The 26,201-nt window shown below is 48.4% G+C and overlaps 2 protein-coding genes, 1 long non-coding RNA gene and 1 other non-coding gene across 9 annotated transcripts in view; 1 reads left to right on the forward strand and 3 right to left on the reverse strand.

Moving 5' to 3' along the window:
* Positions 1 to 2,176: 2,176 nt before the first annotated feature.
* On the reverse strand, positions 2,177 to 6,317 carry LOC107975787 (uncharacterized). The gene is made up of 5 exons (XR_001719228.3): positions 5,733 to 6,317; positions 5,226 to 5,302; positions 3,524 to 3,592; positions 2,989 to 3,213; positions 2,177 to 2,474 (listed from the first exon to the last, which is right to left on the reverse strand). It is a non-coding gene; the product is annotated as an uncharacterized LOC107975787 (long non-coding RNA).
* Positions 4,547 to 4,679, reverse strand: LOC112209910 (small nucleolar RNA SNORA9). Its single transcript, XR_002944899.1, has one exon. It is a non-coding gene; the product is annotated as a small nucleolar RNA SNORA9 (small nucleolar RNA).
* A 1,661-nt stretch (positions 6,318 to 7,978) lies between the features above and the next one.
* Positions 7,979 to 24,465, reverse strand: LOC107975788 (uncharacterized). Its single transcript, XM_063815918.1, has 6 exons — positions 24,457 to 24,465; positions 19,545 to 20,313; positions 19,107 to 19,200; positions 14,535 to 14,650; positions 12,121 to 12,359; positions 7,979 to 8,233 (listed from the first exon to the last, which is right to left on the reverse strand). The coding sequence occupies exons 1-3, from the start codon at positions 24,463 to 24,465 to the stop codon at positions 19,178 to 19,180; spliced, it is 801 nt and encodes a 266-aa protein (XP_063671988.1). The 3' UTR covers positions 7,979 to 8,233; positions 12,121 to 12,359; positions 14,535 to 14,650; positions 19,107 to 19,177.
* CCM2 (CCM2 scaffold protein) overlaps positions 20,061 to 26,201 on the forward strand; it is a 76,215-nt gene continuing 70,074 nt past the window's right edge. For 4 of the 6 annotated variants that reach the window (XM_009453024.5, XM_519079.7, XM_003318418.5 and 1 more), the window contains exon 1: positions 20,061 to 20,200. In XM_009453024.5, the coding sequence (XP_009451299.1) occupies positions 20,171 to 20,200 (30 nt within the window). In that variant the 5' untranslated portion in view covers positions 20,061 to 20,170. The remainder of the gene's footprint in view (positions 20,201 to 26,201) is intronic. The other 2 variants (XM_009453026.5, XM_003318417.5) reach the window with 1 other exon arrangement.

The raw sequence follows: 26,201 nt of genomic DNA on the forward strand, positions 1-26,201 counted from the left end.
TTGGTAGTTTGCACAAATTTGCCATGCATTGCCTCATTTGATTCTCATGACACATGTAGGAGTTACTGTTATTTTCATTTTACATATATTAAAACCGAGGCTGAGATGACATCACTACAAAGGAAGTTCCCTCCTGGGTCAACAGACCTCTGGGCCCTTATAGCACTGAATTCTGTGGGTCCTACTCAAATCCCAGGGAAAAGTCGGTCAGTCAGAGTCACGGCCTGGTCCTCAGAAGGCAGGACAAATGGTAGCTCTATCTGCAGCTTCCCCAGGGCATGCTCCTTACAGGGTATGACTGGTAGAACAGGTAGATGAACAAAGGCAGAGGCTCCTAATGGAAGGACAGCAAGGAGGGGCCACCACCAACTCAAGCCTGGCAGGGGCTGAGGAAACCATCCTGGCCCCGGTGAGTTTCACTCTCATTATCTCATCTGGATCAGTTTCACAATGCCTGCCTCCACCAGGGCTCCTACGGCTGCACCTGCAGGTCCCTTGCCCTCACCCTCCTCGTTGCAACCTTCAAATCCCAGGCTTGCTCTGTTGGTGCTGACCTTGCAGCAAATCCCCAGCCCCAGAAAAATGTCCCCTTTCAGGGGAGTTGCTTTTTCGGCTCTACACAACTGTACCATAACTTAGTATTTCTATTAAAAAAATTTTTTTTTACCTCATCTGAGGTGATACCATTGGGCTAATTGTAGGGGAATGGCTCTACCTAGGGGTATACTCTCATAGGCCACAGGCCACACAGCTCAACTGAGCCTCCTGGAACTGAGAGTGGAGGCCTAGGAGGCGCTGCCATAAGGCCAGCTCCATTCCCCGCTCCATCCTTCTGGGAGGCTATCAGGAGTTACTGTCTCCTGGGATTTTTTTCTAAGCAGGGATGTGAGACTTCCAGTTCGTACCCCACTCCCCCCATGGTATAGCTGCAGACTAGACAATCTGCTCAGCTGCAGTCTAGAATTGGCTCCTCAACAAGGGGAGATGCTGTGCCTCCTGTTGCAGGCCCCTTTGGGTGCTTTTCCATTCACTGTCAGTAGTAAATTGGATGTAAGTCACTGGAGGCTGGGTGTGATGGCTCACGCCTATAATCCCAGCACTTTGGGAGACTGAGACAGGTGGATCACCTGAGGTCAGGGAGTTCGAGACCAGCCTGACCAACATGGTAAAACCCCATGTCTACTAAAAATACAAAAATTAAGGCATGGTGGCATATGCCTGTAATCCCAGCTACTTAAGAGGCTGGGACAGGAGAATCGCTTGAACTCGGGAGGTGGAGGTTATAGTGAGCTATCATGCCACTGCACTCTAGCCTGGGCGACAGAGCAAGACTTCGTCTCAAAAAAAAAAAAAAAAAAAAAAAAAAAAATGCTGGGCCTGGTGTCTCACGCCTGTAATCCTAGCACTTTGGGAGGCTGAGGTGGGTGTATCATGAGGTCAGGAGTTCCAAGACCAGCCTGGCCAAGATGGTGAAACCCCGTCTCTACTAAAAATACAAAATTAGCTGGGCATGGTGGTGGGCGCCTGTAATCCTAGCTACTTGGGAGGCTGAGGCAGGAAAATCACTTCATCCGGGAGGCAGACGTTGCAGTGAGCTGAGATCATGCCACTGCACTCCAGCCTGGATGACAAGAGACTCCATCTCAAAACAAAACAAAACAAAAGTCACTGGTACTTTAATGGCTCTATTTGTCAGGGCTTGGCCTGGCCTGCTGCAACATTCCTTGACAACATCCCCAACACCAACTTGGGGCACATCACACATATTAAGGGTATTACTTCTGTAACTTGTTTGAATGCTTAGGTGAATACCTAAGACTATCTGATGAGACAGAATGTCTTATCGAGCCAACCATCAAATGTTCCTGGAAACCACTCAGGATCTCAAGGTAAAGCTCCTGATGACAGTGCCTTTGTGCACCATCACCTCACTGTAGAACTCAGCCAGTTGGCCTTGGCTTGTGAACTCTCCCCACAGCTTGCCACTGTCAGTTGAAACTGGTGGCACATGCACATAAGATGATCAGAGTTCCAAGTGGCTATCTACAAGCATGAGCATTGAGAATGGTGAAATACTTGGGGATCCCTTAGACTTAGCTGACAACTCCTTCAAGAAGACGCAGGGTCTTCCTATCTTTGCATCTGGCATATGTAAAAAAGAGGCAAGACTAAATCACATATTTAAATCCATATTTATTAAATATCCCTTGTTTTTCATTCAGGAGATACCAGAAGGGCCCAGGTCCTGGTGCACAGCAAAGCTTCTCATTCTGGAAGCAGAGAACCTGGCACCCAAACCTAGGGCCAGAGGTCTGTCTGTCAGACCCACAGCCCCAGGCCCAGAACTGGAAATTCCTGACTCCTTCCAGAAGGGCAACAAGCGAGGTTTCAAACTTGCTCAATTAAGGTGCCAAGGCTTGCATTCAAATTCAGCTCCACTCCTCACTAGGTGTATTAACACAGGCAGGCCTCATCTGTAAAAATGAGATGAGAAACACTTCAGAGACCTCTTGTGAAAATTAAATGACATAATTGACACAACTAGGGATTATTACAAACCCCTGTTGCCATCGGTGGCAACAACAGAACTGAACCCTACTTACCAACTCCTGAACCCACTCCCACCATGAGCTGAGAGGCCTGTGACCAACCTCAGTGGCAGCCCATGCCCTTTCCAGGGGCTGAAACACTGGCCACTGACCTAAGGTAACTCCGGAAAAAAGACTATATATGTTGAAACCAAATCACAAAAGCAGTAAAATACCAACCTCAAGAATCAGGGTTCATGAGTCCAAACACTAGACAACTGTTTGTCCCAAAATAGTATTGTGAGCTTGAAGACAATGAACCTTTCTGGGATTCAATCACCTGACTTACCATATGGGAAGGTCAAAATAAGGTGACGGTTTTTGAACTTTTCCTTAGCCAGGTGACTAAATAAAACAGGAGTGAAGTGACTTGCCAGGTCAGACCTTCCTGCACACTTACCCCTGCACAGGTTCCAAGGAACAGCCTGGCAGCCACTGAAGGTATCTTCTCTCAGGTCAGGTCCCCTCTAGCTCCAGCATCTCGGGATTGCTGCTGTAGAAACACTGAGGGATGGCAGGCACTCTTGTGCCATGTGCTGGGTCAGGGACACAGAGTGAAGCCACTGGTGAGAGGTGGCTGTCAGGAACTGGCAGCTAACACGGTCACCTCCCAGTTTCATGGACACTGGTAGAAAATACAAAATTCCTCGATTAGGGACAAGGGACCACTGATTAGTCAAAACAATAGCAATAGCCAGAGCATCAGCATTTTCCACCACCCTCCCAAGCCCCAGTTCCCATAGGGGAGTCAGAGGCACCTGCATGAGCCATTGGACTACTACAAGAAGGGAGCGCAGGACTCTACCCTTTCACAACGCACAGCAAGAATGCCTGCCCTCTGCTCTGGAAGAAGGTACTAACCTCTTACCTTCCAAGGTGGTAGAACATGCTTGAAAAGATAGTAAGTGAAAAGGGGTAGCCAGTGCTTTACTCACAAGACTGCTTGAACATGAGACTCAAGGAGGGACCTCAGCATCCTGGGGTGTTCAGCAACTATTCCTGGCCTGAAAAGACAGAATCAGCTGGAAGCCTCTACCTTTAAGAGAGGTGACCCCACCACCCAGAGGAACACAGGAGCTGTGCTGCTCGTGCTATGCTCAAGCCAGCAACACTCTTCTCATCCCAGCCAGTCCTTTAACACACCTAACACCAAGACAAGAACTTGAAGGCATCCATCTCCTTCCCATCCAAACTTCCCACCGGCTTCTATATTCCACTCAGGCTGCAGGGTTAGAGAGGCCTGGCATCAAACCCTGATCTGCAGGTTTGTGGCTGGGCAACCCTGGACACGTAATTCTGACCTTGGGCCCCTCATCTGTACTGAACTTAAAAACGACCTCATGGTGATACCTCAAAGATTTAAAACAATTAAGAGGTCTGGCACAAAATAGGTGTTCAACAACATTAGCACCTTCCTCTTCCATGAGTTTTTCCTTTAAGATGAGCATACATTGACCTCATCCTCCACTAGCTCCTGGGGCACTCAGCTCCTCTGCAGAACTGAGACTTGGGTTCTCTTTGCTTTGCCTTGTAAATATCCTATTCCATGAGTCTCTCAGGGCAGGACTCTTCCCTGTTATTCCTCTTCACTGTTTCAACTCCTACCCTTACCACCTCTCTTGGCTTCATCCTCAACTTTTATAAGACTTTTGCTTTAAGTGTATAATAAAATAAAATTTGAACTGAGCCTGGAGCACAGCAAACACTCAGGATTCCCTTCACCTTTCACACCAGCATTGTCCGAAACAACTTCCACAGCGACAGAAATGCCCTCTAATCTGTGCGGTCCAATATGGTAGCCACTGGCCACCTGTGGCTACTGATCATCTGAAATGTGGCTAGTGTGAAAATGAAATAGAACTCCAAATTTAATTTAATCATGCATGCCAAGTGGCTACCACATTAGATGGCACAGATCTATACAAGGCCCAGGACACTAGATCCAGGAGGGAGGAAGTCATTGTCTGAAATTTCTATAACCTTGCTCTGGATGGAGCAGGGCAAGGCCTCAAACCGTTTCAAAACTGTTCTAGCAAGCACTGAAGGAATGCATAGGGTCACCGCAGACCCAAGCACGCTGGAGGCTTGCTAACCTCATTCACCCAAATCCCCCACACTTAAGGAATCTGGCAGTCCACTCTCACTAAGCACCAGTCCCTGCTGGGGGCTGGCAGTCCACTCTCACTAAGCACCAGTCCCTGCTGGGGGCTGTGGGAAGAGACCAGAGTTCAATTAGGCACCTGAGCTTGGTTCCAGGAGCCCAGAGCTACTGATGACTCTCAGGGAAAGATCCTTTCTGGCTGAGGAAGAAGGGAAGGTGTCTTGGAAGAGATAACCTTATTAAATTATTAAATAGATCAGACAACACGAACTTCCACATTAGTCTATGACACTACAATTCTAGCATGGCTTTTCACTGTGACCAGAAACATCCTTATCATCATGTAGTTAATATAAATACTGCCTTTTCCCTTTCATTTTTTTCTCATGTATCTTATGGCTCAGAAATCACTTCTGAAGGAGTAAGTAGACCAGGCACATGAAGTAGATTTCATTTTCCCCATGAAATAATGGTTCAGAGAAAACGCAGGCCTAGTTCCAGGAAGGCAGAGTTGGGGTCTCTGCAACGTGATTTACCGGGGCATCTTGCAAAGGAGTTGCTGTGACAGTAAGCTCTTCCACTTTGAGACCGTCACCTCAGCCACCGCTCCCACCTAGAAAGGAACAAATGCAGTTAGCTCCAAACGCAGTTAGCTTCAGCTTGTGCCTCTGAACCATTATCCAGCTCTAGCTCCTTGCAACGCCTGGCCCACTCTACAGCCTCTCTTGCGGCAGGTCTACACGCCACCCCATGCCTTCCGGTGAGGTCCCTCCTGACCACACGTCCCACCCCACCTACTGGGGTCCACCCAGGTCATGCAGGAGAAGCCCCACTTCTCTGCTGAAAGAGAAGCACGAGGTTACTCATCACGTAATCCCCGAGTCTCCTCCGGGTAAAATGTTCCGAACGCGCTCAACCGCCTCTTGAGAGGAAGTAGCACGTGTAGTGAAGGCTTGGTCTCCAAGAACCACTGGTGCCCCCACTCACTGCGGCCCAGCCTCCCACGCCGCCCGCCACTGAACCCAATCCCCCAGGACCCCTACCTGGGCTCAGGAATGGTCAGGCAACATGTGGGGCCCAGGATGGCGGTGGATGACTAGACTGCCGAAGACCGCGCCGCTGCGACTACGGAGTACGGAGTACGGAGTACAGGTCTCCCAGCCAAGACTGACGCCGCGCGCTGCGCCGCGCACCTCGACGTCACCGCGTAGTCCCGCCCCGAGGCCGTGCGTGGCCGGGGCCACAGCGTTTGGGGTAGATGACGTCACGCGGCCGCGGGCGCTCGCTTGGTAGGGTGTGCTGGGGTGTAGAGTTTAGGGTCCTGAGGCTGCGTCTGCGTGTCAACTCAGTGGAATCTCTCGACCGCCCTTTGTTACCCTCCTTTAGTGGCCAGAAGGCTGGAGTTACGTAATCTGCCCCTACAGCTAAAAGGACGGAGGCCTGACGGCGTGGCCTGGAGGGACGCGCTGAGCCGCTAATGGGTGGTGCCTTCCTGGTGCGGCGGCACAGGCGGGGCTGGGCGGAATCCAAGCACGATGTGGACACGGAGCCTTGGGAATGAACAGGAGCCTGCCTGTGGGAGCATGTGGGAAAGGTGATGCAGGTGGAAGGGCAAATACAAATTATACATAGGGTTTAATTTTCCCTGAGGAAAATAAGGGACGAGAAACCATCCCCCTCCCCTTTTCTTTCAAAATTTCAGCCTCTCTCCTTTCCAAATGTACTCAAGTCTTTTTCTTATATGGCCAGGTTCAACTCAGGAATGTTTCTTGGGAGCCATCTCCTTGAAGTGTAATTGTTGGCTGGGTGCGGTGGCTCACGCCTGCAATCCCAGCACTTTGGGAGGCTGAGGCGGGCGGATCACAAGATCAAGAGATCGAGACCATCCTGGCCAACATGGTGAAACTCTGTCCCTACTAAAAATACAAAAATTAGCTGGGCATGGTGAAGCGTGCCTGTAGTCCCAGCTACTCGGGAGGCTGAGGCAGGAGAATCGCTTGAACCCGGGAGGCGGAGGTTGCAGTGAGCCGACATAGCGCCACTGCACTCCAGCCTGGAGACAGAGCGAGACTCTGTCTCAAAAACAAAGAAAGAAAAAAATGCAATTGTTAAGGGACGAAAGGGCCAAGAGTCCAGCTTCTTAGGAGGACAAAGGCTTAACTTGGCACCTGACTCCAAATTGCAAAACCTACATAATGTGATGGGCTATCTCTACTTAGCTGCATAGAAAAAGTGAGTTTCTGTCTTTGTGTTGCCTTTAGCAGGTTGCATGTGATGTACGGCATCACAATCTGGTTTAATACTTATTCAATAATGGTTTTCTGTCTCTTCTACCTTTGTGGAGAGGTTTCATGGGTTGGGAGGAAACTACCCTCCACCCCCCACCCACTCCCAGGCAGAGGAAAGCACATTGAAAGGTCCTGAAATTGGGAAGGACATGGTTTGCTGGTGATACAGCTAAGTATTACAAGTTTGTAGTGTTCTGGAAGGGTCTCAATGAGGAGCGGGAGATAAGGACGATGTGTTCAAGGGTCTTGAATGATCAGGCTAGAAAAGTGAGAACGTGGTTCTATAAGTAAAAGCAGAGCAGTGCTTGAAACTCGTATTTTATGTATTGCACCTAGTAAATACATTCAATCACTTTACAGTATACAAATCCCATACTTCACTAAGTGTCAAAACCCTAACAGACAGATAAGGCAGAACTGTTATTTCCAGATTACTAACATGGAAACGAAGCCCCACCCAAACAAGTTAAGTGGTTTGTTCAAGACCTCCTACAACAGGCTGGGCGCGGTGGCTTATGCCTGTCATCCCAGCACTTTGGGAGGCCGAGGCGGGGAGGCGGGTTGATCACCTGAGGTCAGGAATTTGGGGCTAGCCTGACCGACATGGAGAAACCCGGTCTCTACTAAAAATACAAAATGAGCCGGGCGTGGTGGTGCCTGCCTGTAATCCCAGCTACTTGGGAGGCTGAGGCAGGAGAATTGCTTGAACCCAGGGGGCGGAGGTTGCGGTGAGCCGAGATCGCGCCATTGCACTCTAGCCTGGACAACAAGAGTGAAACTCCATCTCAAAAAAAAAAAAAAAAAAAAAAAAAAAGGACCTCCTACAACAGCCAGGGCCTGGTGCAGGTTGTCCTAGCACAGGGTTCACTGGTCTGTCCATTCTGCCACTGCTATGAGATTGTAATGGCCCAACAGGTTCACCTTGCCTGCTGCCTAGGCAGAACCAATTTATCAAGACAGGTGAATTGCAATAGAGAAAGAATAATTCATGCAGAGCCAGCTGTGTAGGAAACTGGGACTTTTTTTTATTACTCAAATGAGTCTCCCCAAGCATTTGGAGGTCACAGTTTTTAAGGATAATTTGGAGGGTGGGTGGCATCCAGTGAGTCAGGAGTGCTGATTGATCGGGTCAGAGATGAAATCATAGGGAATTGAAGCTGTCTTGGGCTTGAGTCAGTTCCTGGGTGGGGGCCACAAGATCTGATGAGCCAGTTTATCGATCTGGGTGGTGCCAGCTGATCCATCCAGTGCGAGGTCTGCAAAATATCTCAAGCACTGATCTTAGACTTCAGTGATGTTATTCCCAGGAGCAATTTGGGGAGGGTCAGAATCCTGTAGCCTCTAGCTGCATGACTCCTAAATCATAATTTCTAATCTTTTGGCTAATTTGTTACTCCTACAAAGGCATTCTGGTCCCCAGGCAAGATGGGGGTTTGTTTTGGGAAAGGGCTATTATTGTCTTTCTTTTAAACTATAAACTAAGTTCCTCCCAAAGTTAGTTCAGCCTACACTCAGGAATGAACAAGGACAGCTTGGAAGTTAGAAGCAAGATGGAGTTGGTTCGGTCAGATCTCTGTCACTGTCTCAGTTATAATTTTGCAATGGTGGTTTCAAGATGATGAAAGAGTACTGGAAAAGTAAATAGCTACGAAGGGCCAGAGAAGGTGTGTTACTGAAGAAAGTGGGCTCTCCCAAGGGACTGAAAGAGAAGAGCTTTTTAACACAGTGATAACCCCAAAAAATTCACTAGAGAAGTGGGGGATGCGGCCAGGCGCGGTGGCTCACACCTGTATTCCCAGCACTTTGGGAGGCTGAGGTGAGCGGATCACCTGAGGTCAGGAGTTCAAGACCAGCGTGGCCAACATGGTGAAACCCCATCTCTACTAAAAATACAAAAATTAGCTGGGTGTGGTAGTGCATGCCTGAGGTCCCAGCTACTCAGGAGGCTGAGGCAGGGGAATCGCTTGAACTCAGGAGGCAGAGGTTGCAGTAAGCCGAGATGGCGCCACTGTACTCCAGCCTGGGTGACACAGCGAGACTCCAGCTCAAAAACAAACAACAAAGAGCCAGGCGTGGTGGCTCACACCTGTAATCCCAATACTTTGGAAGGCAGGTTAGGAGTTCAAGAGCAGGCTGGCCAACATGGTGAAACGCCATCTCTACTAAAAATACAAAAAATTAGCCGGGCGTGGTAGCACACGCCTGTGATCCCAGCTACTTGGGAGGCTGAGGCAGGAGAATTGCTTGAACCTGGGAGGCAGAGGTTGCTTGAACCCAGGAGGCAAAGCCAAGTTTGTGCCATTGCACTCCAGCCTGGGCAATAGAGTGAGACTCTGTCTCAGAAAAAAAAGAGAAGGGGAGATGCTTACTTATTATCAAAGTAATTAGAGGCCAGACATTGTGGCCTGTAATCCCAGCACTTCAGGAGGCTCAGACAGGAGGATTGCTTTAGCCCAGGAGTTCAAGACCAGCTTGAGCAACATCACAAAACCTGTCTCTACAAAAAGTTTAAAAATTAGCCAGTCATGGTGGCGTCCGCTGATAGTCCCAGCTACTCAGGAGGCTGAGGTGGTGGGAAGATCACTTGAGCCCCAGAGGTTGAGGCTGCAATGAGCTGTGATTATGCCAATACATTCCAGCTTGGGTGACACACCCAGACCCCGTCTCAAAAACAAAACAAAAAAAACAAACAAAATCAGAAAGGATGCCAAAACATAAAAATCACATTATCAGTTTAATTGTGATTTTGCTGGGAAACTACATGAGACTGGCACAAAGAGAGAAACATGACAGCAGTATTTTAACTGCTTATCAGAATACTAAAAATAACTTTCTTCAAACCCACATCTCAAATGAGTAATTCCATTGTTCTTCCAGGCCAACTAGTGACGCACGATATTTTTCTTCTTAGTTCAGCTAAAATCTGGGCTCTTGTCTCCCGATCAGGAAAAATTAGGCACATGGACACATTGAAGGGTCAGAATGTATTAAGTGAAAAGAAAGCCCTTAGCAAAGAGGCGGTCCTGCCAACAGGCTCCCACTCCACAGATTGAATATCAGGCCACCATACTGGAGCTGAAGAAGCCTGGCTCCCCTGCATAAAGCATGAATTCCTGGTGGCTCCACCCCATTTCCCCAGTGCACATGTAGGCCTCTAATCTGAGCCACTCCACACTGATTTATTTCCCTTACTGCACATGTGTTAAGGGATAGAATTTTTCACTGTAGGCATGTTTAGGCAAGCCCCCTGTGCATAATGACCTGGATGGCATTTGGCTGTCTCCTGCCTCTATCAGTAGCATATTTAGGGGAGGAAAGATGAATTTTCTTGCTACCCTTCTAAATTCTCAGCTAGAGTCCTTGTAACAAAAGATAGATTTTTTTTTTTGAGACAGGGTCTCACTGTGTCTCCCAGGCTAGAGCACAGTGGTGCTATCATGGCTCACTGCAACCTCCACACCCCCAGGCTCAAGTGATCCTCCCATCTCAGCCTCCCAAGTAACTGGGACTACAGGAGCTTGCCACAACACCTGGCTATTTATTTATTTATTTTTGAGACAGAGTCTTGCTCTGTCACCCAGGCTGGAGTGCAGTGGCATGATCTCAGCTCACTGCAACCTCTGCCACCCGGGTTCAAGCAATTCTCCTGCCTCAGCCACCCGAGTAGCTGGGATTACAGGCGCTTGCCACCATGCCTGGCTAATTTTTGTATTTTTAGTAGAGGCGGGGGTTTCACCATCTTGGCCACGCTGGTCTTGAACTCCTGACCTTGTGATCCACCTGCCTCGGCTTCCCAAAGTGCTGGGATTACAAGTGTGAGCCACTGCGCCTGGCCCTAATTTTTTAATTTTTTATTTCATAGAGACAGGCTCCTGTCATGTTGCCCAGGCTGATCTCCAGCTCCTGGGTTCAAGCAATCCTCTTGCCTTGGCCTCCCAAGATGTTGGGATTATAGGCGGGAGCCACCATGCTCAGCCCAAAAGATTAACAAGAGAAAAACAAATGGAGCTATATTAACATGTATACTTTGCATATACATGTGAGATGCCCAAGAAAATGAGTAATTCTCAAAGGAGTGGCTTAGAATTCAGGTTTAAGTACCATCTTCAGCTAAAAACAAAGAAGGGAGTGAGGAAGGCCAGTTTTGGGAAAAAGACCCGGAGAAGCACAGAAAACAAGTTGCTGCCTTCTCCATTGATAAGGGTCTCTGGTGATTTAGAGTCAACTTTCTCTTCCTGGTACAGAGAGGGAGACACCCTTACAAAGAGCGATTTCTTTTAAGACTGTGAATTTCTCTTTTTTTTTTTTTTTAGTATTTATTGATCATTCTTGGGTGTTTCTTGGAGAGGGGGATTTGGCAGGGTCATAGGACAATAGTGGAGGGAAGGTCAGCAGATAAACATGTGAACAAGGGTCTCTGGTTTTCCTAGGCAGAGGACCCTGCGGCCTTCCGGTGTTTGTGTCCCTGGGTACTTGAGATTAGGGAGTGGTGATGACTCTTAACGAGCATGCTGCCTTCAAGCATCTGTTTAACAAAGCACATCTTGCACCGCCCTTAATCCATTTAACCCTGAGTGGACACAGCACATGTTTCAGAGAGCATGGGGTTGGGGGTAAGGTTATAGATTAACAGCATCCCAAGGCAGAAGAATTTTTCTTAGTACATAACAAAATGGAGTCTCCTGTGTCTACTTCTCTCCACACAGACACAGCAACAATCTGATCTCTCCTTCTTTTCCCCACATTTCCCCACTTTCTACTCGACAAAACCGCCATCGTCATCATGGCCCGTTCTCAATGAGCTGTTGGGCACACCTCCCAGACGGGGTGGCGGCCGGGCAGAGGGGCTCCTCACTTCCCAGACGGGGCGGCTGGGCAGAGGCACCCCCCCACCTCCTGGACGGGGCGGCGGCCGGGCGGAGGCGCCCCCACCTCCCGGACGGGGCGGCTGCGGGGCGGGGGCTGCCCCCCACCTCCCGAACTGGGCGGCTGGCCAGGCGGGGGCTGCCCCCCACCTCCCTCCTGGACGGGGCGGCTGGCCGGGCGGGGGCTGCCCCCCACCTCCTGGACTGGGTGGCTGGCCGGGTGGGGGCTGCCCCCCACCTCCCGGATGGGGCGGCTGCCAGGGAGAGACGCTCCTCACCTCCCAGACGGGGCGGCTGCCGGGCGGAGGGGCTCCTCATATCCCAGATGATGGGCGGCCAGGCAGAGACGCTCCTCACTTCCCAGACGGGGTGGCGGCCGGGGTGAATTTCTCTTTCAAAGGGGTAGTTTATGCTGTTTTCATAGCTTCTGTTTCTCAAAATTACTAGCTCAAAATAATCCTTATGCCAAGGAGGCATATTTTGGGGTGGCATATTCTGGTCTCCTACAGATGTATGCCTGAAAAGAAAATTAGCAATTTGGCTCTAGAAGAATAAACAGTGTTAGCTAATGAGATGTCAAAATGGAACTTGCAAGGTTGCTTCCGTTGGGGGCCACACAGTGTGGCTATATTTCTGAGGGGTCATTCTGATCCAGAGTTGATTTGGTCCTTCATGATTTATAGGCCTGGAAACTGGATATTAAAATTCACTCATAGTTCACTCTAATCAACTCTAAAGTGTCTTTCCTTCACTAATGAAGTCTATATGGTTTTATCATGTGCACAACAGTCAAAGTGTTGCATGTCATACGTCAAAGAATAACTCAGAGAAGGCCAGGCGCGGTGGTTCATGCCTGTAATCCCAACACTTTGGGATGCCAAGGCGGGTGGATCATGAATGAGGTCAGGAGTTCGAGACCAGTCAGGCCAATATGATGAAACCCTGTCTCTACTAAAAATACAAAAATTAGCGGGGCATGGTGGCACACGCCTGTAGTCCCAGCTACTCGGGAGGCTGAGGCAGAAGAATCGCTTGAACCCAGGAGGCAGAGGTTGCAGTGAGCCAAGAGTGTGCTACTGCACTCCAGCCTGGGCCACAGAGCAAGACTCTGTCTCAAAACAAACAAACAGAAATCAGAGACATCTAGTTAGTTATTTGCAAGCCAGTTCTCATATGAGGGAGACAATTGATAGACTCAAGGACAGATGGCTGAGAGGCACAATAAGAAAACAACTGCAGTCAGTTTCGAGACCAGTGAAAAGATTCACTTAAAAAAATTGGCTGGTTGGCTGGCTGCAGTGGCTCACACCTGTGATCCCGACACTCTGGGAGGCCGAGGCTGCTGGATCACCTGAGGTCAGGAGTTTGAGACCAACCTGGCCAACATGGTGAAACCCTGTCTCTACTAAAAATACAAAAATTGGCTGGGTGTGGTGGCGCATGCCTGTAATCCTAGCTACTCGGGAGGCTGAGGCAGGAGTCACTTGAACCCAGGAGGTGGAGGTTGCGGTGAGCCAAGATCATGCCACTGCACTCCAGCCTGGGCAATAGAGCAAGACTCTGTCTCAAAAAAGAAAAAAAATTGGCTGGAAGGCTGGGCACAGTGGCTCATGCCTGTAATCCCAGCACTTTGGGAGGCCAAGACAGATGGATTGCGTGAGTCCATGCATTCAAGACCAGCCTGGGCAACATGGTGAAACCCTGTCTCTACAAAAAATACAAAAATTAGCCAGTGTGGTGGCGTGCATCTGTAGTCCCAGCTACTTGGGAGGCTGAGGTGGGAGGATAGCTGGAGCCTGGGAGGTTGAGGGTGCAGTGAGTCGAGATGGTTCCACTGCATTCTAGCCTGGGTGACAGAGTGAGACCCTGTCTCAAAAAAAAAAAAAAAAAATTGGCTGAAATCTAGCAAAAATGCAAATCTGGGAACACTGTCTTTGAATAGGCCAATTAAGTGTAAATTTTCAGTGTTTAGGGGTTTTCTTAAAACCAGGGAAACATTACCTGAACAGGGCCTAGCTGGGAAGCATCTATGAGAAACTATATTCAGGTAATGTTGCCAGTGCCCCTCCACCTCAGTCTCGCTCAGTGTACATAATTTCCCTTATTAGAGTTTATTTCAGATACAAGGAGGAATCCCACATAGTCCGTACCTTCAAAGGAGCTTATTCTAGTAGAGGAAATGTCCTAAACCTGGTTAACTCTAGCATCACAGACATACAGATACAGTTATCTGGAAACTGGAGGAGGGAAAAATTGCATCCAGAAATTTAGTGGAAGATGTGATTATTGAGCTGGGTCACAAAGCTCAACAGCCAAATTCACCAGCAATCTAAAAGACTTGGGTTTAAGCCAGGCGCGGTGGCTCACACCTGTAACCCCAGCACTCTGGGAGGCCGAAGCAGGCAGATCACGAGGTCAAGAGATCAAAACCATCCTGGCCAACATGGTGAAACCCCGTCTCTACTAAAATACAAAAATTAGTTGGGCAAAAAGATTTGGGTTTATTAACCTACCATGACCAGGGAGAGCACCCCAGAGGAAGAAGGGCTGCTTCTCATTACAAGGGAATAGGAAGGGGACTTTGTAAGGTTTGGGCTGGCCCTGAGTAATTCTGAAGAGGGGACAAGGGGAAGTGAGTATCATGGCTATAAAGTTGCTTTCATGAAGTGTGGGCAGTTTAGTAATTGGGTACCTTGGTCTCTTTTGTTCAAGATGTAGGAGCCACACAACAGGCTGGGGAGGTTATTGGTAAGAAAGCAGTAATCATAAGTAGGTGGCTGTTAGGACACTTTACAGCCAATGTGTGACCTGGAGAGAAAGAAAAGATTGTTTTATGTTACAATTGTCTCATTGGTGTCTGTTATGAGAGACTGAATATACAAATAGACAATGGCTGGACCATTTGTACAACTAGAACTCTGACTGACAACCTGCAGAAACCTCCTCAGGAAACCAATTCGTTATCTACAGCAACCAGCCCAGGAAACAAGCCTGCTGTAAGTCATACTTGCAGGAAGCCAGGTGTTATCTCTAGTGACAATCCAGGAGTAACTTTTCTAACAGCCCCTAAAGCCTAGGACTTAATTAATAACTGGCACCCTCTCACCAGATACAAAAATCAACTCAAAATGGATTAAAGACTTAAACATAAGACCTGAAACTACAAAACTACTAGAAGAAAACAGGGGAAATGCTTCAAGACATTGAACGAGGCAAAGATTTTATGGCTAAAATTTCAAAAGCATAGGCAACAAAACCAAAAATAGACAAATGGGACTATATTAAGCGAAACTAAAAAGCTTCTGCACAGCAATGGAAACAATCAACTGAGTGAAAAGACAACCTTTAGAATGGGAGAAAATATTTGCAAACTATTCATGCGGCAAGGGACTAATATCCAGAATATACAAGGAACTCAAACAACTTGACAGCAAAAAACCACAAATAATCCATTAAAAAGTGGGCGAAGAATCAGAGTAGACATTTCTCAAAAGAAGATGTACAAATAACAAATAGGTACATATAAAAAAATACTCAATATCATGAGTCATCAGGGAAATGCAAATCAAAACCACAATGAGATGCCATTTCACCCCATTTAGAATGGTTATTATCAAAACGGCAAAAAATAAGGGTGTTGGCACACCTGCAGTCCCAGCTACTTAGGAGGCTGAGGTGGGAGGATCCATTGAGCCCAGGAGTTCAAGGCTGCGGTGAGCTAAGATCACGCCACTGCACTCCAGCCTGGGTAACAGAGGGAAACCCTGTCTCTAAAAAAAAAATAAAAGACAAAAAATAAGGTTGAGCGTGGTGACTCAAGCCTATAATCCCAGCACTTTGGGAGGCTAAGGCGCGAGGATTGCTTGAGCCCAGGAATTTGAGAGCAGCCTGGGCAACATAGAGACCTCATCTCTACAAAAAGTAAAAAAATTAGCCAGGTGTGATAGCAGACACCTGTGGTTCCAGCTACTGGGGAGGCTGAGGTGGGAGGATCTCTTGAGTCTATGAGATCAAGGCTGTAGTGAGCAGTGATCATACCACTGCACTCCAGCCTGGGTGACAGAGTGAGCCTCATGTCAAAAAAAATTAGTATATATACACAATAGAATACTATTTGGCCATAGGAAAAAAAATGAAAATGTCATTTGCAGCAACATAAATAGAGCTAGAGGTCACTATGTAAGCCTGTAATCCCAATACTTGGGAGGCTGAGGTGGGAGGATGGCTTGAACCTAGGAGTTGGACACCAGCCTGGGCAACATAGTGACCTCATCCCTGTAAATTTTTTTTTAAACAAAAAAACAAAAGTATTGCATTTACTCACTCATATGTGGGAGCTAAACAAATATTCATCTCATTGAGATAGAGACTGGGATGATAGACACCAGAGGCTGGGAAGGGTGTGTGTTGGGGGAAAGTAGGGGGCTGAAGAGAGGTTGGTTAGCATGTACAAACATACAGCTAAATGGAAGCAATAATTTCTCATGTGGGGTGTGTGTGTGTGTGTGACAGATCTTGCTTGTTGCCCAGGCTGGAGTGCAGTGGTGCAATGACAGCTCACTGCAGCCTCGACCTCCTGGGCTCAAGGACCCCACTTCAGGCCCCTGAGTAGCTGGGACCACAGGTGCACACCACTATGCCCAGCTAATTTTTGTATTTTTTGTAGAAAAAGGATCTCACTATATTGCCCAGGCTGGTCTCCAATTCCTGGGTTCAAGTGATCTTCCCAGCTTAGCCTCTCCAAGTGCTCAGATTACGGGTTTGAGCCACCACACCCAGCCTAAATTCTAATGTTCCATAGCAGAGTAAGATGACTATAGTTAACAACAATGTACTGTATATTTCAGAATAGCTAGGAGAGATCTGAAATGTCCCCAACACAAAGAAATAAGTGTTCAGGTGATGAATATCCTAAATACCCTGATTTTATTATTACACATCATATGCATGTATCAAAATATCACATGTATTTTGGCCGGGTGCAGTGGCTCATGCCTGTAATCTCAGCACTTTGGGAGGCTAAGGTGGACAGATCACATGAGGCCAGGAGTTTGAGACCAGCCTGGGCAACATGGTGAAACCCTGTCTCTACTAAAAATACAGAAATTAGCCGGGCGTGGTAGTGGGCGCCTGTTATTCCAGCTACTCCGGAGGCAGGGGAATCGCTTGAAACCGGGGGGTGGATGTTGCAGTGAGCTGAGATTGCACCACTGCACTACAGCCTGGGCAATACAGAGTAAGACTCTGTCGCAAAAAAAAAAAAAAAAAAAAAAAAAATTAGCCTGGTGTGGTGGTGCATGCCTGTAATCCCAGCTACTTGGGAAGCTGAGGCAGGAGAATTGCTTGAACCTGGGAGGCAGAGGTTGCAGTGAGCTGAAATCATGACACTGCACTCCAGCCTGGGCGACAGAGTGAGACTCTGTCTCACACACACACACAAATCACATGTACCTCATAAATATGTACAATTATTATGTGTTAGCTGGGTGCGATGGCTCATGCCTATAATCCCAGCACTTTGGGAGGCTGAGGAGGGAGGATTGCTTGAGCCTAGGAGTTTGAGACCAGCCTGGGCAACATAGTGTGACCTTGTCTCAACAAAAATATACTAAAATTAGCCAGGCTTGGTGATGCGTCCTTGTAGTCCCAGCTACTTGGGAGGCTGAGATGGGAGGATTGCTTGAGCCCAGGAGGTTGAAGCTTCAGTGAGCCATGACTGCATCACTGCACTCTAACCTGAAGGACAGAGTGAGACTTTATCTCTAAAAATACAAAAGAAACAAAAAATTATTTGTCAATAAAAAAAAAACTGGCAGCTTTCCTAGTTTTTGGTCCTGCTTCCAGCTTAGGAGCAACCAGAGAAAGACAAATATGTGCCCCTAACCAATCACTTGGGATGCCCTGCCTCTTGCTTCCCCAGGCCAACAGCCTCAAATGAGGACATCCCTGGAGGCTTCCCTTTTTTCACTATAAAGCTTACCCACTCCTCTGCCTGACATTGAGTCTCATCCAAATACAAATGATGGTGGCTGACTCCCTTGTTATAGCAAGCTAACAGCCTTTTTGCTTTTCTCATTTTATTGTCTTTATTCCCAGTTATCACCATCTGATCATTAGCCAGTGGATTTTTACTTGAAGCATGAACCTGTGTATGCAAAGACAGGGCAAAGGTATTCTGATGGATAAGAACAGCCTGAGGAAGTCAGCACATCCAGAGTTAGGCTAAGAGAAGTTTTAGTAGTGTTGTTTACTGTATTATGGAGTGATAAATATGCATTTGTGGAAGACGGTGGAAGACTTTAAATATCAGGCCTGTGTTCTGTGAATGGTGGGAAAATAATGACAACCAGATGCGCTACATCATTTGTGTGTGCAAATGTGGCAAGCTGGGTTATTGCAGAAGGCAGATTGAAAGGGTGTTTCCACTATCTCTGCTTTATCTTGCAGAGAATGGAATACTCATGCCTTTGGAGAGGTCTAGAGACCAAGTATTTCTTTTGAATATCAGTACAACATAGGCCCAGTCAGGAGACAGAAACACAGTAAAGAAAAGTTTAATATAAAGAATTATTAGGCCGGGCGCGGTGGCTCACGCCTGTAATCCCAGCATTTTGGGAGGCCGAGGCGGGTGGATCACTTGAGGTCAGGAGTTTGAGACCAGCCTCAACATGGAGAAACCCTGTCTCTACTAAAAATACAAAATTAGCTGGGCGTGGTGGTGCATGCCGGTAATCCCAGCTACTCGGGAGGCTGAGGCAGGAGAATCGCTTGAACCCGGGAGGCAGAGGTTGCAGTGAGCCGAGATCTCACCACTGCACTCCAGCCTGGGCGACAGAGTGAAACTCAGCTCTGTCTCAAAAAAAAAAAAAATTAGTTGAGACAAATACTGGTTCTCTTTGTTAACAGTTTACATTCTGGCCGGGCGCGGTGGCTCACACCTGTAATCCCAGCACTTTGGGAGGCCGAGGTGGGCGGATCACGAGGTCAGGAGATCCAGACCATGGTGAAACCCCGTCTTTACTAAAAATACAAAAATTAGCCAGGTGTGGTGGCTGGCGCCTGTAGTCCCAGCTACTCGGGAGGCTGAGGCAGGAGAACGGCGTGAACCCGCGAGGCAGAGCTTGCAGTGAGCCGAGGTCCACGCCACTGGCACTCCAGCCTGGGCGACAGAGCAAGGCTCCGTCTCAAAAAAAAAAAAAAAAAAAAAAAAAAAAAAAACCCAAAAAACACAGTTTACATTCTAGCTGTGCTACAAAGTTCTTACCGGCAGATTGGTTTAGTGGCAAAATAGCAGACCTGCTGGTGACTCCAATTTGTAGTGTGCTTTTGGGCGAATCACCTCATTCCCCGGACCTCATCTGGAAAATGTGGAAATTATACCAGATGACTGGTAAGGTTCTACGATTTTATTCTGATAGGGTCTGCACATCCTTGTGGTTGCACTTCTATTTTCCAAATGTGTTTGTCTAAGGCAGGCAGACTTTAGAACAGAGAAGTACTAGAAAACGGATTCCCTGTGGCTCAGGGAATAAAGTGGGACACAAGAAAAAAGAAAACCGCACCGCACCCAGACTCTTGGCGGGACGCCCCGCCCCTCAACAGTGGCCGCCTCCTCGCGCCCCTCCTTCGCCATCTGCCGGCCGCGTCCCCTCCCGCCAGCCCCCGTCCCCCGTCCCCCGCCCCCCGTCCCCTTTTCAGAGACCTGAGCTCCGCCTCCCTGGACGCGAGGCAGGCTGGGAAGTCGGCCGCCGTAAAGATGGCGGCAAATTGAAAAAGTTGGAGCTGCTCCCGCGCGCGCTCCCGCGCGCGCTGAGTGGGCGAAGCGAACAGGGGGCTGGACAGGTGCGTTCTCGCGGCCGTGCAGAAGCGAAAAGCGGGTAGGAGCGTTTCCGGCTCTCCTGAAGGACGCGGGGCGGGGTGGGGGTGGTGCAAGGCAGGCGCGTTCTCGGCCGTCCTGAAGGGGCAGGATCTTCAGCCTGTGGGCGGTGCTCTCGCCGTGAGCGGGGCCAACGGGCCGTGTTCTCCCTGAAGGGGCGGGGTCTGATCGCCGCGGGTCCGATTCCCTTGGGCCTGAAAGTGAGGATGAGCGACAACCGTGGGCGGGGCCTGCGCTGGGGAAGGTGGGGCCTGGGCGGGGCGGAGTGGGGGCCTGCTCTCTCGGGCCCGGAAGTGCGGGTGCGGGGCGCGGCCGGGGCGGAGACTTCGGGCCCGGCTGGCGGGCGGCGCCGGGAGCGCGGGGGCGGCGGGCCCGGGTCGAGCATGTAGCGGCTGCTGGCGGCGGGGCTCCCGGGGCGGGCCGGGCGGGCCGCGGGAGCCGCACGCGGCGATATGGAAGAGGAGGGCAAGAAGGGCAAGAAGGTGAGCGTGCGCGGGGGCGTCCTACTGCTGTGGTCGGCGGGCGGCTGGCTTGAGGGGCCAGGGTGGGGTGGGCGGGTGTTCCTTGGGGCCCGGAGGGGGGTGCAGTGGGCCAGCTGGCGGGGCGAGGCGGGGCAGGGCGAGACCCCGGACAATGGTCAGGTGGGCTTTCGCGGCCGGGCGGGCAGGAAGCGCCGCGCCTTTCCTCTGGCCCGGGCTGCGGCTCGCCCCGACCTCGGCCCCAGACGGCCTTCTCTGCGCGTCGGGACCTGGGGCTGCAGAGGAAGTGGGCCCGGCGAGGGGCCAGAAAGCTGTCCAGGGCTGGAACTGGAGCTAGTGGGCTGTGTGGTTAACGTGGAGACGTTTGCTGCTCACTGGACTTCGTTTTTGGATATCCAGTAAAAGCAAGGGTGGCCTTCACCTTATGGCCAGCTCACTCGTCCACTGTCACTCAGACCTAAAACCATTGATTGATTTTAGTGACGCTAGCTACATTTGGCAGTGGGATTTAGGACATAGTTCAATGTTTAGGACATAGTTTAGGACGTAGTTCATAGTCAAACCCCAGTTTATGTAGTTTTACAAAATGTGGCTTTAATTACAGTAAAGGGTTATAGTAGTCGATAAAGAAACATTTTAAGACTGGAAAAACGATGTGGATTGAATTACCATTAAAGTGGAAAATGGATTTTAATAAAATGTATCTTTTTCAAATAAATGCTTTATAATCTTCACGTCTTGGCTATCATTTTCTTTTTGATGTGTGTGTGCGCACTTTTATCCACAAGTTTAAAGCAGACCTCGATAATTCCTAACTATGATTTTACTACCCTGAACTCTGCAGGGCAGTGTCCTTTAATTGACAGCTACTCACCACCTTGTTTGACAGAGTGCCCCATTTAAAAGTCCTGTTTGAAATAGAATGTAGCCAGGTGGCCTTCAGGGAGTCCTGTGGTGCTGGTTCTCTACTTTCTCAACTCATTGTTTCATGTTAGCACCATGCATGTCTAATTTAGGTGCAGTATAATTTGCGGTTATCTACAAAGATGTTTTAAGTCTGGAAAATAGCTCAAGACAGTGATTCAGCCTGCAGGTGTTAGATTAGAGATGCGTGCTGCGCACAGAAGAGGGAGGAGCCAAGCAGTGTAAAGGGAGTTAGCTGGAAAGGAGAGGTGCTAACCCGGTGGCTGCTTAGCAGGGACCATCAGGCCCTAGTGTGGATGATGCTGAGCTTTGCGGAAAGTGAGCCATCTGCTCTGTGGAATGCCGGGATCCAAGAGCGCGCTAAGGACTGATGACCTCATTGTGCACCACTTACAGGAGTACCTGGCCCATCTACCTGTGTGTGATAGGCAAGGATGGAATTGAGTGATTTTTTTTTCTAGAGCTGTCTATCAGCTTTGGTAGAAACATGAAACACCCAGCAATAGAGAGAGAGAGAAGACTGTTTTTGGGGTACAAGTGAAAAAACAGTAAAATTATCAAGAATTTTCCAGTTGGGTAATGAAAAAATTTAGGCATAAACAGGTTAATTATTAATTTCATTTTCTCACTAGAGGAGATAATCAGTTGTTATGTAGTTGCTTAAGCCAGGGGTTTTGTGTTTTTTCTGTATTCTGCCACTTGTCTTAGCTTGTTTCCTGTAGACAAGCCAGACAAGGAGCTTTGGGGCATGGATTCTTCTCCAGGTCATGACTTAACGCTACCTCGTGTACTCTGCCAGTTGCAAGCTGGCAGAACCTTCCTGCTCAGCTACCACATTCAATGTGAGATCACCTCCAGTTTAATAACTTCGGTGATTAAATCATTCTCATTAAGGTAAATTGCATTGCTCTAAACTTATACACAAATTCAGACATAAGTAGCAGAAGTACTGACAATAGTTTTATGAAGGTACAGTTTGGACGTTTAAATTCTTCTAAGTTAGCTTCTTCAAAAAATGCAGAATTAGGCTGGGTATGGTAGCTACGCCTGTAATCCAGCACTTTGGGAGGCCGAGGCTGGATCACTTTAGCTCAGGAGTTCGAGACCAGCCTGGGCAACATGGCAAAACCCCATCTATACAAAAAATACAGAAATTAGCCAGGCGCGGCAGTGCTCGCCTATAGTCTCAGCTACTTGGGAGGCTGAGGCAGGAGGATCACCTGAGCTCAGGTGGGCCTTTTTTTTTTTTTTTTCTTTTTAATCTCAGACACTTGTCTTGGTGTCTGCCAAGCAGTGATTCAGGCTTTTTTTTTTTTACCTCGGCCCATTTTCCTCAGGACACAGGAATCAGTGAGTTGGCAGAGAACCTATGGACCAAAGTGAGTCTCACAGAAACTTGGCCCCAGTGTATCACTGCCCTTTCTCAGGTCACCTCAGCACATGTGGTTATGATGACTGTACACCTGGGTTTCCTCAAGTGGGCCATGGTTCGTTTAACAGATGTCTGTTGAGCCCCTCTTGTGTCCCATGAAACTCACTGGGTGATGGGGATGCAGGAAGAGCTTGTGGCCCCCAGGAGCTGATGGGGAGATGGATCACTCATGGGTCCATCTGAAAGAATGAGTGCATTGACAGAAAAGTCCTCTGGCCACTAAAGGTGTGGGGCCTGGGGAGTAGAAGTGACCACTTGGGGCTGCTCTTCTGTCCTGATGTCTACAGAGTGTCTACTTTTTAGCCTACAAGTTCTGTTTTGGGGTTTGGAGAATAAGGCTCCTACCTACGGTATGGACTCATGTTGTGTGCATTGTGGCACTATGTAATTCCTTTTTTTTTGAGATAGAGTTTCGCTCTTGTTGCCCAGGCTGGAGTGCAATGGCACGATCTCAGCTCACTGCAACCTCCGCCTCCCGGGTTCAGGTGATTCTCTTGCCTCAGCCTCCCGAGTAGCTGGGATTACAGGCGTGTGCCATCATGCCCAGCTAATTTTTGTATTTTTAGTAGAGACGGGTTTCTCCATGTTGGTCAGGCTAGTCTCAAACTCCCGATCTCAGGTGATCCACCCACCTTGGCCTCCCAAGGTGCTGGGTGGCTGAGCCACCGCACCTGACAGTAATTCCTTTTTATTAGAAACTTGGATGCACTTAAGTTGGGTTGTGTGGATTTTTATACTCAGATCACAGCCCAAAAAAGCTGTCTTGTCAGGGTCGGGTGTAGGTAATCCTAACACTTGGGAGGCCGAAGCAGGCGGATCACTTGACACCAGGAGTTTGAGACCAGCCTGGCCAGCATGGTGAAACCCCGTCTCTACTAAAAATACAGAATTAGCTGGGCGTGGTGGCATGTGCCTATAATCCCAGTTACTCAGGAGGCTGAGGCAGGAGAATCTCTTGAACCCGGGAGGTGGAGGTTGCAGTGAGCTGAGATCATGCCACTGCACTCCAGCCTGGGCAACAGGGCAAGACTCCATCTCCAAAAAAAAAAAAAAAACCATCTTGTGGCCTTAACCTTGTGGGTCTCAGCTTCTCTGCTGCCTCTGGTCTTCGGTTGCCCCACCAGGTGGCTATGATTTCACACTGATCAAAGTTAAATATTTTTACATTCATCTAGTTTATTTGCATTGTTTAAGGTAGAAAAAGGTTATAGGTTGAGTGTAGTGGCTACGCCTGTAATCCCAGCACTTTGGGAGACTGAGGTGGGAGGATCACTTGAGCCTAGGAGTTTGAGATCAGCCTGGACAATGTAGTGAGACCCTATCTCTACAAAAAATAAGAAAATTAGCTGAGCATGGTGGTGCATGCCTGTAGTTCCAGCTACTTGGGATGCTGAGAAGGGAAGATCGCTTGAGCCCTGGAGGTCGAGGCTGCAGTGAGTGTGATTGTGCCACCACCTGAGTGACAGCAAGACCCTGTCTCAAGAAGAAAAAGAGAAAAAAAGGTTATAAAGTTCCCTAGAAATGTAGGACTAGATATTAAATAATAAATAAGGAATTATTAATTTTGTTGGGTATGATAATTAAGTTCTGATCTGATAGGCATGTATTCTGAGATATTTGTAGGTGAAATAATATGATTTCTGGGATTTGCTTTACTCAAAATAGAAGAAACAAAGGGGATAGCTGAATGCTTTGGTAATGGTTATATATTGTTCTGTCTACTTTTATGTATTTTTGAGAATTTCCATAATAAAAAGTGGAGGGGAAAAGATCCTCTAGGTTACAGGCCCTGAGCTATCAGCTGCTGTAGTCACTGCTGGACCAGTGTCTGTGAGGAACTGAAAGCTTGGATTGGACCAGTACCTTTTAAAATTTGGTCACTGCAGGCACCAGGAAGCCATACCTTCTCCATGCTGACCTGATGCAGACACAAATGTGTGTGTCTGTATAACCGAAGTGAAAGTTTAAAGGAACCACACTTAAACGCTCTGATTTTTTAATTCTATTTTTTTTTTCTTTCTATTAAAACTGGTGGTTGGCCAGGTGCGGTGGCTCACACTGGTAATCCCAGCACTTTGGGAGGCTGAGGTGGGTGGATCACCTGTCAGGAGTCCGAGACCAGCCATGGTGAAACCCCATCTCTACTAAAAATACAAAAATTAGCTGAGCGTGGTGGTGGGGCCTGTAATCCTAGCTACTTGTGAGGCTGAGGCAGGAGAATTGCTTGAACTTGAGAGGTGGAGGTTGCGGTGAGCTGAGAATGTGCCATTGCGCTCCAGCCTGGGCGACAAGAGTAAGACTCCATCTCAAAAAAAAAAAGGCTCATGGTCATGACCCACTAAACCTATTCTATAACTGTCACAAGCCATACTTGGGTTCAGAAGGTGAATTGGGGCTGCTATATTTTGTTTTATTTTTCCTCTTGGGTAGCTATCGCAGTGATTCTTGGATGGCAACTTGGTAACTCAGGGTCAGGAGGCTGGAGAACCAGGCAGGAGGTGCTCAGCAGAGAACCTGAGGCAGCCAGTAGGTGAGGCCAGAATGATCGGCAACATAAGGCTGGTTACTTTTCTGTCTTGAAGAGTTACCATTTACATAGTATGTATTTGTTAATTTTCAACATATTGTCAGATTCTGTCATAATTTAGATTCAGAAAGCACATCAGAACCTTCCAGGGCTGCTCTGAGCATCCTTTCAGAGGAAGATAGTGTAAAGCAAAACGTTTCTCTTAGCAATATTATTGCAGTGAAGGGCTTCCCTGCAGACGAGAAGGGCGTCTGCAGTCTGCCCCACTGGGGCGCTTACTCTTGATCTTCCAGTTTTTTCATTTCCGTCAGCAGTGCCCCCTCCTTGTTGTCACTTTGCAGTGTAAGTAAATGGTCATGATTAAGTCCTATAAACCTAACTATTGAGCATTTAAATCACCCTCTATTGTTGGTTTACGTGGTGGCGATACAAGTTTTTAGTGAGATAACTTGGTCATGCCTTGCCTATTATGTGCTTAGCCCACTGAGAAGAGGGTTAGGGACATTGCACTTTGGAAAGTAGGTCACTTACACCTAAAATTAGAGACTAAGGGCAGACCTAGGATGTCAGAAGAGACATGGGGCAGGCAGCAGCCACTTCCAGCCAGGTTGAGACCTGGACTGTGTCCTGCAGTTCAGAAGCAGAGATGAGGTGGAGAGGACCCCCCAGTCCTGGGAAGTCCTTGGGCTGGGAAGTTGGGTGTTGGTTCTGTATGCACTTGAAGCCACTGGAGGTGTTCCACATCATGCATTCACTTGTCCATTAAACTATTGTTTATTAGCACCAATGGTGTCAGACACAGATGCTGGAGACTGAAATGTGTACGGTGAGCCTGTGGCTGCAGAGCAGGAAGTGGAGCCCGGGGATGGATGGTGGGAGCAGGCTTTGGTAAGAGTGATCAGGAACACCTTTATGAAAACTTCAAAAGCAAATGTAAAGAAAAAAAATCATGTAATGAAGTGCCCTGTGCCCATGTGTGGGCAGTCAGTTTCATGTGCACCTTCTCCTCATTCCTGCTTCCTGCCTGTGTGGGCCGAATAGTGTCCCCTCAGAGTCATGTGCTGAAGCCCCTACTTCCAGGACCTCAGGATGTGACTGTATTTGAAGATGGAGTCTTTTTT

Source organism: Pan troglodytes, chromosome 6, assembly GCF_028858775.2.
Source record: "Pan troglodytes isolate AG18354 chromosome 6, NHGRI_mPanTro3-v2.0_pri, whole genome shotgun sequence".
NCBI classification, from domain to species: Eukaryota; Metazoa; Chordata; class Mammalia; order Primates; family Hominidae; genus Pan; species Pan troglodytes.

Excerpts from the sequence above, each read along its gene's own strand:
- LOC107975788 (XM_063815918.1), bottom strand. Across the intron at positions 19,201-19,544 it reads TCCAGGGAGGCGGAGCTCAG|ATGAGGTCCGGGGAATGAGG; the intron begins GTCTCTGAAAAG and ends CACATTTTCCAG.